Below are 16,229 nucleotides of genomic sequence, written 5' to 3' on the forward strand. Positions count from 1 at the left end.
TTCAACATGTACATGGGTATCTATATTTAAGAATATATATATTCTTACCATTTTTATACATGGTAAGACTTGATGAGTTAATTACTTCTTTCAGAAACATAAAATATTTGCTCATGAGTGCATAAAAGCATTTACCATAATTTACATAGGGAAAATTAGAATATGCTTGTTAAATAATAATATTATCACATATTTAGGTTCTCTTTTACACGGGGAAGTGTCAAAATTAAGTAATACATTATCCACTTCTAATTCATTGAGACAATTCAGATTACAAATTCAGTAAGTATTGATATACATTGTAGGTTTACCTTTGTAATGTAAAAACATGTCTGGTAACACACATTATATTTGCATGATAGTGCAGATTTGTGAATTGTAAGATAAGCTTATTCATATTATGTAGTGGGTTTTTCCAAGGTTCTGTGGGATTTCCATATGACATGTACCTTTTTTTTTGCATATATTGTATAAGGTGTACAAGTAGTGTTTTTTCATTAAGGTTCTGCAAAAGTTCCATATTATACGTAGCCTTTTTGTTTTCAGGAAGAACAAACTTAATGGTTTTACTAAATAAATTAGAACAATTTTAAGTAACATGTAAAGTAAGATGAGTACAAACAAAATGCAATTTTTTTTCTATTCCAATCAAATTTTTACCAATTGTAAACTATCCACATTTATGGCTGGCTTCATTAACTTGAAAGCTGCTCCTTATGTTTCTTTCTCAAAGTGGTTCTGGTTTTTATGGTTGTGATATTGTTTTTATAACACTGCTTGAAATAACAGTTATTATTAGTGCAACACTTTATATTTAAGCTGTTACCACATGCAGAATAATACTTACATGAACATTATTAAAAACATTAAAAGCTATAGATGAACAACACACATTGAATAAAATAATCTATCAACTTTTTTTCTGAAGTTTTCTGAAAATGTTAGTGAAATAACTTTAATTACATTTAAAGATACTTTTTCAAGCTTACTCTACCAACCATTGTTGACCATAGTTCATTACATTGTACTAGACTTGGACATTTAAGTTCATCTAGCTACTGATGTTAGATAATAAATATCTGGTGAAAGATATTGTATTATTAGTTCTTGTTGGTAGTTTTAAGAAAAATATTATTTTCTTCGACTGGAAATTAAGACTTAATATGTGAAAATAGTACTAAAATATAATGGTAGATTTCCAAGTTCTGTAGTTGTAAGATATGAGTAAATCGTATAAATATGTGTAACTGTCAAGTGTAAGTGATTGCATATGTGTGTGTGTGTGTGTGTGTGTGTGCAAGCAACAAGCATTTTACTTCTAACGATAGATAGTGTTAGTAAAGCTTATCTGTCACTCTTGTGATATAATAAAGGTTCAAAAGGGTTCATTTGTATAGTGTGTTGACTAAAACAAGTCATAGTTTAAAAAAAGAATTCAAAGTAGTAAAGAAGATTTTAATCAAAAGTGAGAAATTAACTGTAAGAGTTTTAAACAAATGAAACCTGACAATATGAAATAAAAACAACAATGAAGGTATACAGCTGGGTTTTAAATTAGTAGTCAAAATTATGTCTTACTAAAACTGTACCGTAGGATAATTTTAAAGGAACAACATTTAATGGTCGCTAGTGTTTTTTTAAGAAGTATTTTTTGTTGTGGAGTTTATATTTCTGTAAATATGAACACTAAGTGTGCAGTATTGGAATTAATTATGTAAATAAAAAGAGAAAGGAAAATAGGGCAAGTAATATAAGAAACTGTCCTCCTTCCTCCTTGTCACATAAAAGTAAACTCCACCAGAGTATAGAAATGTTGACAATTTATGTTGTGATTGGTTATCATCCAGTGTATCAAAGTATCATACTAGTATAAATACTATAAAAGTATAGGCAGTCATACCATATATAGTAGAAATAGTGTGGTTTCAGTACTAGAAACCACAATGAACATTTAGAAATAAAAGTTCTAGCTGGTTAAGGATATTTCATGTGAAATATTATGAGAAGGCTCTATGTTTCAGTAGGATGTTTATGCAAGAATATAGAGGCCACATTTCCATTAGTGAATGCCCTCGTACATTATACATCCAGAATTTTCTTTTGGATGGCAATAATTTAATGTATGGAAAGTCGGGAACATCCTCTGATCCTCTTTGTCTGTAGGCCTAAAAAAATATCTAACATTAGCACAGTGACTCATCATTTGATTGTTTGGTTATTGTTTGTAACACTTTTTGGATGTGTACTAAGAAACATTACACAGATATACACAGATAAGACAAACATTTAATAGATATCTTGTTCAAATGATCTTATTTGAAATGTGCATTGTGATAAAGTTGCATGGTTATGATAACATTTAGTATACAGTACTGTGTTATGATACCTTCAAGTATTTGAATGTGACTAACGAAGTTGATGCCCTAGATTTTCAGTTTTTACAAATTAGTTTAAATGGGTATGTGAAAAAGGAACATTTAATAACAGAAGTTTGTTTGTTCTGTTTTTGAATTTTGTACAAAGCTACTCGAGGGCTATCTGTGCAAGCCATCCCTGATTTAGTAGTGTAAGACTAGAGGAAGGCAGCTAGTTGTCACCACCCACCACCAATTCTTGGGCTACTGTTTTACCAACGAGTAGTGGGATTGCCCGTCACATTATAACACCCTGACGGCTGAAAGGGCGAGCATGTTTGGCGCAACGGGGATGCAAACCCGCGACCCTCAGATTACGAGTTGCTCTCCTTAACACACTTGGCCATGCTGGGCAAATATAACAGAAGTGATGGAGGTATAAAAAATTAAATTATCCTAAGCTTATAGTTGATTTCTAAGATTGTAGAAAGTGCAGATATGAATGTTGTCTTGACCAGTAAGGTGCACATTAGTATGAATTTATCACAGCAGATGTACAGCTGCTTGAAAACTGTTATCAGAACTTTGAAGTGGTCACTGAAATCACACAGTGGAATGAGTAAAGCTGGAAATGTATGCTTTTTACTGATGATTCCAACCATGAATTTTATGGTGACAATCAACATTCTATGTGATGACAAAGGGGAAAATATCGTAGTCAAGCTACATTATCTACAGTGAAGGATATCATTAAAAGTTTGGGGGTATGATGGGTTAAAAATGATGGCACCATAACTGCTGTTATCATGCACAGATTTATCCCTCTCTTTAGCAATGCTGATTCTATACATATAGAAAATGTTGGAAAATGATATTGTGATAGTAAAGAAGGTGATGGAACATTCTCATGAGTTAAGGTTGTACGGTCATGTAACATGAAATTTCAAGGTTTTTAAAGGTGACCAGATGACTTTGCTGAATTATCGAAAGAAGTACTAGGTGTATGGAAGATTATTTCACAGTTGTACGTTGGTAAAATGTACGGCATCATGAAACAGTGTATAGCAGAAAACTTGCATATAAAATACTATTGCATTATGCAGGTTATAAGTGTTTAACTTTGTATTTCCTGAAGTGATCTTTTGCACTAACCTTAAATTCACAGTGTGGTTGCCATTACTTGTGTGTTTTTGTAATTGTTTCAAATACTGTGTATTTAATGTTAAATTCTGTGTATTAAAATGTAATACGTCTTTAATTTATAAAAAATTGAGTCAGGGCATACAGATTTTTTTAGCTAGCTTTATAGTATTGAATTTATAGTGTATCACAATAACAAAAAAAATATAAAAAAAATTAGGTAGTTTTACTAAATGTGTAATAATTGTTTAGAAAATTTGCCAAACTAAAAACAGTGTTAGATTTTGTCAGTTACAAAGATACCTTTTTTCAGTTAAAAGTAAGCCAACTGTTACAATAGGAAAGTTTAGCAACTGTTCAGTTTAATAAAGAAGAAAGGTCAAGCTAGGATATAATGTAGTATTACATTAAAGTAACAGTTGGTGCATTACCCGAGCTTCATGGTATCTGTTTTTTTACTGGGTAGTCATGCATGATGGATTTAGCATTTTATTTAGTACAACAAGACTAGTAAAAGTTTGAATGACATACAGGTACTTTCCTTTTGCATGTTACGTGTCTTCAAAACAGATTCAAAATTTCACTGTCAAAATAGGCTTATACATATCTGTTTTTTACATACAGTTATGTACTTGTTGAGAGCGTTGTCGGTTTTGATAAAGTATTTCATAAAATTAATAAAACACTCATGAATTGCTCAGATGTAGTTATTTTTTTTGTTACATGTACACAATACATTGAAATGCATAGAGTGAGTTCCTATTAGAATGTTTCATTGTATACGTATATGCTTTAACAGTATGACTGAAACCAATTTACTGCTAGCGTGTTTATTGGAAAATTATCTGCTTTTCTTTTGGTCATTGGAAATGTATTATTTACAGTTTCTGTTTTTACCTTTTCCTCATTAAGAATACAGATCTACATGAAAATGTTAATATTTGATATAGAATTATTTTTAATAAATCACTTTCCTGTAGATTAAGTAAATTTTAATTTTTCTCACCAGGTAGAGTCATGAGCTCTAAAATCAGTAGTGTGTTTGTATGCAATCCAGTTCTTGCATAAATATTATTCTGTGATAATTAAAATATTTAGTAAGTTATTGCATCAGATAAAGCATTTGAGGGTGAAGACAAGAAATAAATTTCTAAATGCTCTGAATGGTTCACTCTGGTCAAGTGGAGGCTTTTGACATAAGCAAGACAAGCAGTTACTTGGGGCCTTGATCTTTTAAGGGTTTTAAACTGTTGAAGCAAAAGTGTTCTTTCTTTCTTTCTTTTTTTTTCTGTCAGATCATAACTTGCAACACAATGTGGTATTTAATCCACTGAAGTAACATTTAGGACCTAATTTGTTTTGTAAATATTACTATTATTCATAAATTCTCCCCCTGGTGTGCAATCTGTATAAATTATATTATCTGGGTATCACTTTTCTGGGGCTTCACATGCTGAGGCCAGCACTTGATTCTGTTCAGCTTGTAAGATATCGTGTACAAATATTGATTATATTTTCACTGCTAATAAGTGTCAAAGTTTGCATTTCTACAGATAGTGTTCACAAGCTTATGTATAGTATATTATCTTAACATGTAATTGATTATTGGTTGCTCTTTTTGTAACATAACTGTGTTTGGAAGTTTTAAGGATGAAGACAGAGGTGCCTTTGTTACTTAGTTTATTTGTTTGTATAGAGCTGTACATAGCAAAGAACCAATTATCAGACTTCTTTAGTTTCAAGTGCTACAAACAAAACAAAATATTAATCAGTGATGTCGAGAAATATTACTTAGGGGCAGATATCTATTCTAAATTTATGAGTAGAACTGTTGATGCATAAAAAACTGTGATACAGATAATTTGTTTAGGTAACTGAAAAATTCAATCAATACCATAGGTTTGAATTTTAACATAGTGGGTTGTCAAAGTGTAGAGGTATGCAAGAGATTTTTTTTTCTTTTTTTCCTTTTTCTGTCTTAATTTTCCAGAAAAATCCATAAGTTACTGTATATTGATCAGAAGCTGTGAGATAAATTGATTAAATGCCTTTAAGTCTGTGTAAAGTCTGATAATAAAAATAAAATTTTTATACTAGCAAAATTTTGTTTCACATACATCAAATGAATCTCTTGACATGTTAGTGTTTGTCCTTGACCTCTAGTGCATACATTAATGTTTCCTGCTAGAAAATTTTTTTTGTTTGATAATGATAAATTTATTTTACTGTCTAAAACTGGAAACATTTGAAGATAAATTATCTTCAGAATGTAATTTTAGCCTGCCATCAAGAACTTCATATCTAGTTACACACATTTATGGTAGTTAAAAGATTGACAGATTGTTGAAAGATTGCTTAAAGGCAGTTGATTTAAGTACATCCTATAAATCACTTCTTGAATACCAGAGACTTGTTTTTCAGATCTTGTGAAATATGTGTATGGAATAATAAGCATTAGCTATTGACTATTTTTGTGTGTACACAACTTTTTATAGGGTCACTTCATAACAAATCACCATAAAAAGTTTGTTTAGTATTGCCATGTCAGAGGCTAAAATTTGTAGACATTATTACTTGGTCAGTAGATTATTCCTGTCTTAAATCAATAGTTTGTCTTATAAATTATTTATATTAGCATCTTATGTGTGTTTTTGTTGAAAATTGCATGAGAATTCCAAAAATGTTTTATAAAAGAACAAACAGTGTTACTACTCTTTTAAAGTTTTGAATTTGGAATGCAATCCATTAAAATAAAAAAAATTGAAACCAATGTAATTTGAATTTTGATGGTGGCAAGCTGAATGTGTTCAGTCAAAACTGTAATAAATATAATTTATTTTGGTGTTCTGTAACTTTTGTTAAGTCTTTTATTATTGTTCATAAGTATAAGGTACTTATTTTCTCTATTTTGTTTACTTGGAAGTTGATAGAGAGAACAATAATTTCTGTAACTAGAAAATTAAACAAGGTTTCAAGAGCACTTTGGCTTATCCATGATCTAGTGTCTGAAGCAAGCATGTCAACTGTCTCAAGGGGTGTATCTTACTAATTTTCATCATTGTAATATACATACACACATATATATATTACTTTTATCCTCTGAAAGTCATATGTGATATTTTAGTTCTAAAGATATGTATAGCGCTTCTAAATTACACTGTGTGTGATGTATCCAAATAGTTAAGTTTTTTTTAATTTTGAAACAGCCCCTTCCTGAGTGCAACCATTTTAAGGTTTCCCTGTTTTTATTGTTTTTTGTTTTATTTCAGATTTGGGGAAGATTTGTAAATTCTCAATGTGGTTATTGCTGTGATCACTTAATGTTGTTGTGTACATTTTGTTTTTTCAGTTTAGTGTAATGATTTGCTGGTCAATTATTTATTTTTTTACAAAAGAATAAAAACTAAACGTTCATCAATCTGCTGGCTAATGCCTTCATCAGACAAATTAGGGTTAAAAGTTTTTGATGATAACAATATGTATAGGAGTGTGTGTGTTTTTTCACTCGAGATTATCTGTCTTCATCATGGACAGACGTGCTCTAACTCTTTTGGAAACACTAGAGCTACTGATGCAGTGTATTAAAAATTAATTGATTTCATCCTCTAGAACAAAATAAAACATGTTTCCACTTATGTTCCAAGGGAGTAATTATGCAGGATGTAACAGTGAAACTCATTATGAGAGTCTATTTGGGTTTAATTGGGAGCCCTTATTGAATTGCAAGCATGTCAATCTCATCCAAATCTACTGTTACCTAACATATGTTTCATTTCTTGAGTGAAAAATTGCAATAATGTGTTTGGAGCCTCTCATCGATGTTCTGTCTCTAACACCAAGAAATGTGTGTTTTTTTCCCTGCAAGATGGCTTTCTCCATAATAACCTCTGTCTTTGTATCTGAAGAAAAGATTGACATACCTGCTAAAGGTGGAGCAATGTTTAAGCTATTATTGATTATTTAAGGTTGTATTGTGTTTATGATGGTCCAATGAACATAGCTTCAAGTTTTCAACTTTCTCCTAGTGCATCAGATACTAGTTATTTTCTACAATACCTCATATGAAACAGAAGCTGAGAAAGAAGACATTATATCTTGTAAGAGAGAAAGAGGAAGCTTATTCTTGAGCAGATGTATAGAAGATTTAAACAACATAAATCTTCTGAGGAATTTGGAGACTTTTACATCATATTTTTGCATTAATAAAAATATTCACAACAGTACCAATAGTAAAAGAAGAATGACAAATATTGACTACCTGTTTAGAACATGCTTGATGTATGATGTCTACTTTTGCATTGTCTTCTACAAGAGCTATAAGACTTAAATTTTCAGGTTTCCTTTTACATTTTTCCAAAGCTTACACAGAATAAGAGAATGTAACCTTTCTCTTTTTTAGATGGTTAACGGATTTAACACTCCATGGGAGAAATTTATATTTGAGGTTTTGCTTAAAGGATCAGATGTCAAAACTATTATAATATGGACAATTTTGCTTCGTTCTTTCATACAGATATTTTCTATACTACTTTTGGATTATTTATTCAATGTCCAACAAAATAAGATCTAATGCATTCCTTACTGAAACTGTTTTTAAGTAAAAAGTTGAAACTACTAAAATTTTGGTCACTCATCAGCAAAACTTTGACATTAGTATAAAATTTTCACTCCTTGAGCCAATCAAGATGAAATTTACATATTTTGTTGTTTTGCTTAGAACAACTCAGTGAAATGAGTTTGTTTTTAAATAAATGACCAGTTTGGTGATTTGTGAAGGAATGACTGTTTAGTCAAAAAGTTAAGTTTGTCAATTTTTTTTCATAAGATTTATCATTATAAAACTGTGTGAGATACCTTAACTTTTGAGTGAATAAAATCAATCAATCAAAATACTTAAACACTCAGAAAGAAGAGATTCTGCAGGAACAAAGTCTAACTCTGGAATCCAAAACTTGTACTTAATATTAAAGTTTTAGTTATAACATGTTATTTGGAAAAGATTTTATTCAAGTAACATGGAACGTTTTTTAAAAGAGGAGTTTTAAATAATTATATAAAAAGGAATTTCAGCAGGCTGTTATCCTTTTAGTAGTTTAGTGATCAATATGTATTTTGCTAAATGATTGTGTCTTAACAATACTTTACACAACTCAAATCATTTCTTAACATGTTTCAAAATCTAGCTTCCAGACAAACTCCCAATATAAGATTTCAGTATCTTCCTGGGATTATTTGCAATTTATCCCTCTCTTCAGCATCTTGTATCAGTTTATTACAATGTAAATAAAGCTTTGTTATTATGTTTGATGATCAGTATTTTCTTATCAGTTTATTTCATGATCAGTTTTTCACTTTCTTACTGTGAAACCAGTATTGTATTCAAAATATTTGAACATCTGGTGATTGTGGCAAGTTAAACAAATTAAAGCATGCTTTTCTTTAAAACTATGTTTATTTAAATGTATCCAGACAATGAGGAATGGTTTTGACTCACTGTATATATAGAATATATAATAAAAATCATATTTTAATTTTTATATTACACTTATTACACAAATTGAGTACTGCTTTCTCTTGTTTCAAATTCATGTGAAGTTTAGGTGTCATTCTAAAAATCTTGCATGAACTTATAGTTGTTAATAGTTTTTCAACAAATTTAATGATTTTTTTCCCTTTGATAATCAGTTTAAAATGTTTGCTTATAGCATTATTAGCTTGAACATGTCAGACATAGAATAGTTCATTCACACTTTTTTTTTTTCAGGGTGGGTTCTAAAAACATAAGGATAGTTTAGAATAAGTTAAAAATCATCAGCATTAAATTTTAAGATTATCTTTGTAACGTAAGTCGCTACCTGGTTTTCATCGCATTACTGTGCTTTTATTTATTAGACAAGAAGCAAGTTTTTGGCACATTGTCACAAGTATTTCTGTTTTTAGTGCCTTGCAACAGGTAAACATGTACAGGTTTGTGATTAAATAAATGATTTTTATCTGAGGCTGTTAGATTCTTGTGGTGTCTTTCTGTACCTGACTTGCAACTTTCACATTTTTAAAGAGAAAAGCACAAAGATAGTTAGTAACATTATGTAGCAGGCATAACTGTACATGCTTTCATGATACCTGTACCAACTAGATTTGTGTGAAATCCAGGTGTGGTATTCATATGGGTCACTGGTGAAGCTTTATCCTGCAGTGCCTGAGTTTCTATTGAGGTCATTGGCACTTGCAGTGAAGGTAGTGTTTGTTACTTAGAATTCTTTGCTAACATGTGTATTGTTTGTTAGCTGCATTGTTAACTTCATTCTGCATATGCATATATATATATATATGTGTGTGTGTGTGTGTGTGTGTGTGTGTGTGTGTGTGTAGTAGTAGTAGTAGTAGTGCAAATATTAAGTGGTTATAAGATTGCCATTTGGTGATTTGGATTTGTTTATATTGATTTTTGCAGTTGAACTTTTCATGCATAGGGATCCTATATAAACCAAGAATATATATATAGACACACACACACACACACACACACACACACGTTGAATGCATTAACTATGTATTGAGGGATAAGGACAATGTACATCTTTTCTTGCAGGTATATGAAGAGTTGAAATATTTTTATATGCTGTAAATGTTTATAGAGTAAAATGGTACATACATGAAAAATGCATATTTAACCCTCTCTCAATGAGCTTGGAAGAATATACACAAGTTATGTATGTGCAGTATGTGTACCTTCACGATATTTGGTAGACTTTTAGTAAAGATTGCAAGTCTTTTGTTCACACAAAAAAATCAAGTTTTCTAATGAAGTATTTTTACTAAAGATTTGTTTGTGAAAATATCAAGTCTGTTCTGTTATTTGTCCAAGTGTGAAGTTATTTTCATGTTATGATTAAAGGTTATTTTTCAACCCAGAGGTGTCATATATTATTTGTGTGATCTTTTAAACTCCCTAAATACATTTCAAATGTTTTTTTTCAGTAGAACTTTATATTTTGTCTGTTATTTTCTCTAAATATATAGGTCTGTAAGTTTGATCTTGTAATCATCATAAAAAAAATTAGGAAATAAATGTAAGTTATGCTGTTTTTTTCATTCTAGAATGATTATACATTATAACACAAAAAACAAATGTTTAATGTAAATAGCTGAAATCTCATAACATCATGCATTTATATATATTTTATTTTAGCCTTCCAGTCATGTCTGGCTGACATTAAAGAAGTTGCATTGATGTAGCTTATGTGCACTTAATACTTTGTCCAATAATACAAAACTGACTTTTAGTCTTTACAAAGTGATCTGTTTAATGAACTGGTATTTTGTAATATATAGTCACATTGCAATGATTATGTATTATGTGCATATAGATCATTACTATATAGAAATAAGTTCTTAAACTTATTTTTCTTAAGATATGGAACAGTAAATAAATGTAGCAAACATTTATATCTTCTAGTTACAATGACCTGTATACTCATTTGCTTCTTGCCATAGGTTGTTAAGCCTTTTCAAATTTTGTATGTGGAGAATGTGAAATGAAATAGTTTTTAGGTTTTATGTGCATATTTGATATAACAAAAAATCATAAATAACTCAATCAATACCATAGAAATCCAGTGTAATTTATGAAGCTCAGTGACTAAGCTGTATTTTGTGTATGTATATAAAATCTCAAGCAGGCTAAAGACACAACCTACCTGCTTGAAATCTTACTTCAAATGAACAAAGTGGCTTCCAAGCACTTTAAGATGGCTGAGAAATGACTAGGGGAACATTTGTAGCTTTTAATTGGTTATTCATGCCATAATTTGAAGTAAGTGTGCATAAGGAACCATTTTTAGAAATGGAAAGAGGTGAGATGGGCACTGTTTGATTCCATATAAAAGCCAAAGCTCAACAAGTAGAAAAGATGTGTAGCTTGTCAATATTTGTAATTTGAGCTCATAATTTGTATGAAATTATAGACTTTGTATTTAGACATCACAGTTACATAATTTGAACCAGTGCTGCATTGAACATACCACGACACACAGTAATCTATATTTAGGCATTCTTTTAATATTTACTTTTAAATTAACAAATTAACTAATATATAATACTAAAATTTGATTCTAAAGTTATTGACATAAATTCATAAAATAATAGTTTGATAAAACTTTGAAAGCTAACAAATATGATGACTTGGCTTGTGATACAAGACCTGTCACAGTAGGGTTGAATTCACATATTAAAATTCTGCTATGTTTGTTAGGGGGAATGGAATTCAGAGACTTGGCCACCTAGTGAAATCAAACACCCCTTTTGTCCTGATTATGTGTGAACTATATTATATTAATGTGAAATAAATAGCTTCTTTATGACAGTCATGTCTGTTATATCCCAGTCAGTTAAAGCTATGAATATAGCAGATGTCGTGTGGTTAACATATTATTACATTCTTTATTTTCACAAATTATTATATTTATGTATAAAAACTTTGACATAGATACTTTTGGAAGATATACAACTCTTCATAATTTTGGTACGATGCAGAGAATGTTTTTGAATATGACAAAAATTCAGAAATAATTACTTTCATTGTAGTGGAAAGCATAATACCCTCTTCCCCTTTTAATTCTTTTAATGTGAAAAACAACTTTGAAGATTTTCCAGTACAATTAAACCTTTGCATTGAAGTTTCTTCAGTGTGTGTGTGTGTGTGTGTATTTTTTTTTGTTTCTCATATCACTGATTTTCAAAAGAAGGGGTAATGTTGGAGACAGGAGGCATACACTTGTTTTGATTTTAGGGTAAAATATTGATTAGTCTGTCAACCACATGAAAGTTTGCTCCACAGATTTACTGGTTAGATGATACTTCCTTGGTGTAAAGAAACTGAGTATGCTGGTTGATTCATTCAAGTGCCATTTTGGCAAGAAGTGTCGGGCAGTCTGTTTAAGTGCTGTTAATTTTATTTTAAAGCAGGAATAATGAAACTGAATTACAGATGGCCTATTCTTAGTGAAGTAATACATCCTTTCCATTTTGAAATAACTGTTATTATTGTTATATGACAACATCACAGAATGAGAAATGTTTTTTGAAAAGTAGACAAAAAATGTTTATTGGTATTTAAACATAATGGTCATTTTTAAGTTATTATGCATGGTTGAACCTGACTATGGTATTAAAAATAAATCTGACTTGGTTAACATTGCACTAAATCAAAAGTAAGAATATTATAGGTTAAGTAAGTATAAATAACAAAACTGAATTCTGCAAAAGAGATGATCAGGTAGTGTAAACCACATGTTTTTATAATAAATATTTTGGCAAGCTGATATTTTGCATGCATGGATCAACAGTAATATATTACAAGAAGTTCTGTAATTATGGTGTTTTGGTTTAAATAAAGATGTTATTTAAGATAAATAACAGTAAACCAGGCTTCTGTGACATGCAAATGTATTGTTGAATGGTATTCTTTGTTTAGTATGCAGAATTGTTTGGTTCTGAAAAAAAATTGCTTTTAGTTGAAGCCAAAGGCTTAATTGAAACTATATTATTTGTTTGAGAACAGAAACTTTTATCTCATTGTTTTTGTTTTTGAGAATGTAAAATCAGGGAAGAATATTTGACCATAAGTTCAGTAATTTAATTGCTGTAAGTGTAATAATAAGAAATTGTTTTTAAAAGTACATAAAGTAAGTAGCTAAGCCTAAAATACTATAGTTTACTTCCTGGTCCAATGAACTGTACATTCTGATGGTGGATTGTAACAATATCTGGGAAATTAGTGGTATTTTTTAAATCAACTGATATTTGGGGTTCATTAGCCAGTTATTTTTAAACAATTGAAAATAGTAATAATCAGAGCATTTATTTCAATTAATTGATTACTTTAAGATTTGTGACACTAATTGATTAAGCTGAACAATTTTGAATTAATCTACAATAATAAGTCATAATGGCATTGTTTTGATTATTTGGATGAATTAAAAACTGTTATGATCCTAAAGCTTATATTGTTTAGTTTATTATTTTCATGTTATCAGTCAGTTTAATGGAAATTTTGATTATCTTACACAACAGTATTTAATTAATGCTCATATGTAGTTGATTATATTGATGAATCAGGTAAATCACCTAACTTTAATTGTATTTTTGCATCACCAGGTAATTTTTGTATGTAGTTTAGGTAAATGTTTATTTAAATACTTTAATGCTAGGGATCACTAAATTCATGGTTCTGGCATCTGTATTTTTGAAGCTAGAAGCCAAATTCCTATGTGAAAAAGCTAGTATAGGGCACTATTTTGAATACGAGGCAAAAAAAAAAAAAAGGTAGATGTGTAGTTATGAAAATTATAGTCAGAACTCAGAAAGTGCATGACTAGGATATCCTTGAGCTTTACACTGGCCATATCTCTGTAAATGACCTTGTCATGTGCATGTATGTACTGAAATAGATGTATGTTATGTAGAGAAAATAAAACTAAATCCTTCTAAATCAAAAGGATTCAGCAGTTGAAGTAATCAGTATTATTTGAATTTCTATGTTTTTATAAAAAAGAAAATATGGGGTGACTCAAAATTATCTTTCCAATTTTAAAATTAAATGACTAAGGAAATACACCTATATAGGTCTTTAACATTTTGTAGCAAAAATCAAATAGTTTTTATGTTGTTTGTTCACTCCAGTGATTGGTGTTGCCCTGTATAATGGCAACCATGCAAATAAAAAGGCTCAATGCATCATTTGGCTTGCAGAGACTAAGTCAGTGACTGTGGTGCAGTGTAATTATAGATGCCAGTACTAGAAAGAACCATCACTGAAACCAACTATCCAAGAGTGGAGGAAAAAATTCTTGGAGAGAGGCAATGTCTTACAGTGACTGGGGGCTGGAAGGCCTTTATCAATGATCGTTGTATCAAACAGATATGTGAATTATTTTAACATACCCTTGAAAATTATTTTGGTGTGCTTCATGAGAACATAACATACCAAAAACACCTTTGCTTTGTCTCATTTGCAGATTACTTAATCTGCATCCCCACAAACTTTAGTTGGTACAGGCACTGTAACCATATGACAGACAAGAGGGCAAGATGTTTGCAGTGAACCTCCATAACAGTGTAGATGAAGACAACTTCTTTCTAGTTCATGTATTGTTTAGTGATGAGGCTGCATTTCACACCTTACATAAAGTCAGTTATCATAGTGTTCATGTTTGGGACTCAGAAAACCTCCATGACACCAGTGAAGTTGTGTGTGATAGCCCAAAGATAAATGTATGGTATAGTCTCATGTGGAACAGGATTACTGGGCCTTGCATTTTTGCTGAGAGCACTTACCAGGAGGGTGTATCTTGATATGTTGGAATAATTTCTGGTTGATATGTTGGAATAATTTCTGGTTACAAAACTGGAAGAAATGCAACCACAGATAAATTTTCAATGGGATGGTGCTCCACATTATTGATGTTTAATGGTGTGACAGTGATTTTCTGGATTGTTTTAGGTGGGCTAATTCCGTGGCCTTCACGTTTGCCAGTCGTCACACTACTTGACTTATTTTTGTCGAGGTTTGTTGAGGATAATATGCATCTCAAACCTTATTTGCAAACATTATGGAGCTAAAGACCAGGATAATGGATGCCATTTCCACTGTAAATGTGGACTAAAAATGGATACTGGTTAGACATGCTGAGCCACAAATGATGCACATGTCAAATTTGATTGATATATTAGTAAAAACTATGATTTGGGTTACAACATATTAAAAATTGCATTGTTATATTTCCTTTGTTTGTTAATTACCAAATTTTAAAATAAGAGAGATAATTCTGGACCATTTGATATTGTAACATAAATTTTTTAAAGCAAATTTAGTATAATTTTCTCCTTTAAATGTTAAAGTTTTCAGAGACTTATTTGGCTTTATATTAAGTGAAATCCATTGTTCAAGCATTTTAGTAGGATTAAATTTAATAGTGAATAATTTTATAGTATCAGCAATATAGGTATAGGTATTTTAGTTTCAATAAATAAAGACTTTTCTTATGATCATTCCAAGGGAGGATAGCCGGTATGTGAAAACTTTGTGGAAACATGTGCAAGTAGGAGATATAGTGCATCTTTCTTGTAATGAAGTCATTCCTGCTGACATACTGCTCTTGAGGTCTAGCGATGACCAAGGGTTATGTTTTATAGAAACAGCTAACCTTGATGGAGAAAGCAATCTCAAACAGAGACACGTGGTCCGAGGATATGCTGCCATGGTGAGATTAGACTAAGTATAGAAAATGTATTATTTTAAAAGGTTTTAGTGGATATAAGGTATTCTTTTGTTTTCTTAAGCATTGATTTCTAGCAATATGCTTTAAAAATCATTTTAGATATAATTTATATTGCTGGAAGGGTTTTTATTGTTTTTGTATGCCCAGAATTGCTTATTTTCTAAACTGAACCAAATCAACACATTGGACAAACTTATTAGGTAGTGTAGTAAGTGAATATTTTAAGAGATATAATTTTCAACAATAATATATCAAGCCATATAATAAAAGTATTGTTATTAAGTATTAAAACCAAAATTCTAAATAAGTTCATAGAATTATATAGATATAATCTAATGTATCTTAAGTGCATCTTGCTTATGAAGCCCAAAGAAACCACATGCACACGCACACAAGGGTAAGATAATCTTTATATTTGGCAGCCATAATTATATGATACTTATTTTGCCAGTGG

General features: G+C 30.4%; 1 protein-coding gene across 2 annotated transcripts in view; it reads left to right on the forward strand.

The window, feature by feature from the left end:
* Window positions 1-16,229, forward strand: part of LOC143252206 (phospholipid-transporting ATPase VA) — a 69,081-nt gene that overhangs the window by 3,492 nt on the left and 49,360 nt on the right. For both annotated transcript variants that reach the window (XM_076503978.1, XM_076503977.1), the window contains exon 3: window positions 15,553-15,757. In XM_076503978.1, coding sequence (XP_076360093.1) covers window positions 15,553-15,757 — 205 coding nt within the window. The remainder of the gene's footprint in view (window positions 1-15,552; window positions 15,758-16,229) is intronic.

Source organism: Tachypleus tridentatus, chromosome 6 (genome assembly GCF_004210375.1).
Source record: "Tachypleus tridentatus isolate NWPU-2018 chromosome 6, ASM421037v1, whole genome shotgun sequence".
NCBI classification, from domain to species: Eukaryota; Metazoa; Arthropoda; class Merostomata; order Xiphosura; family Limulidae; genus Tachypleus; species Tachypleus tridentatus.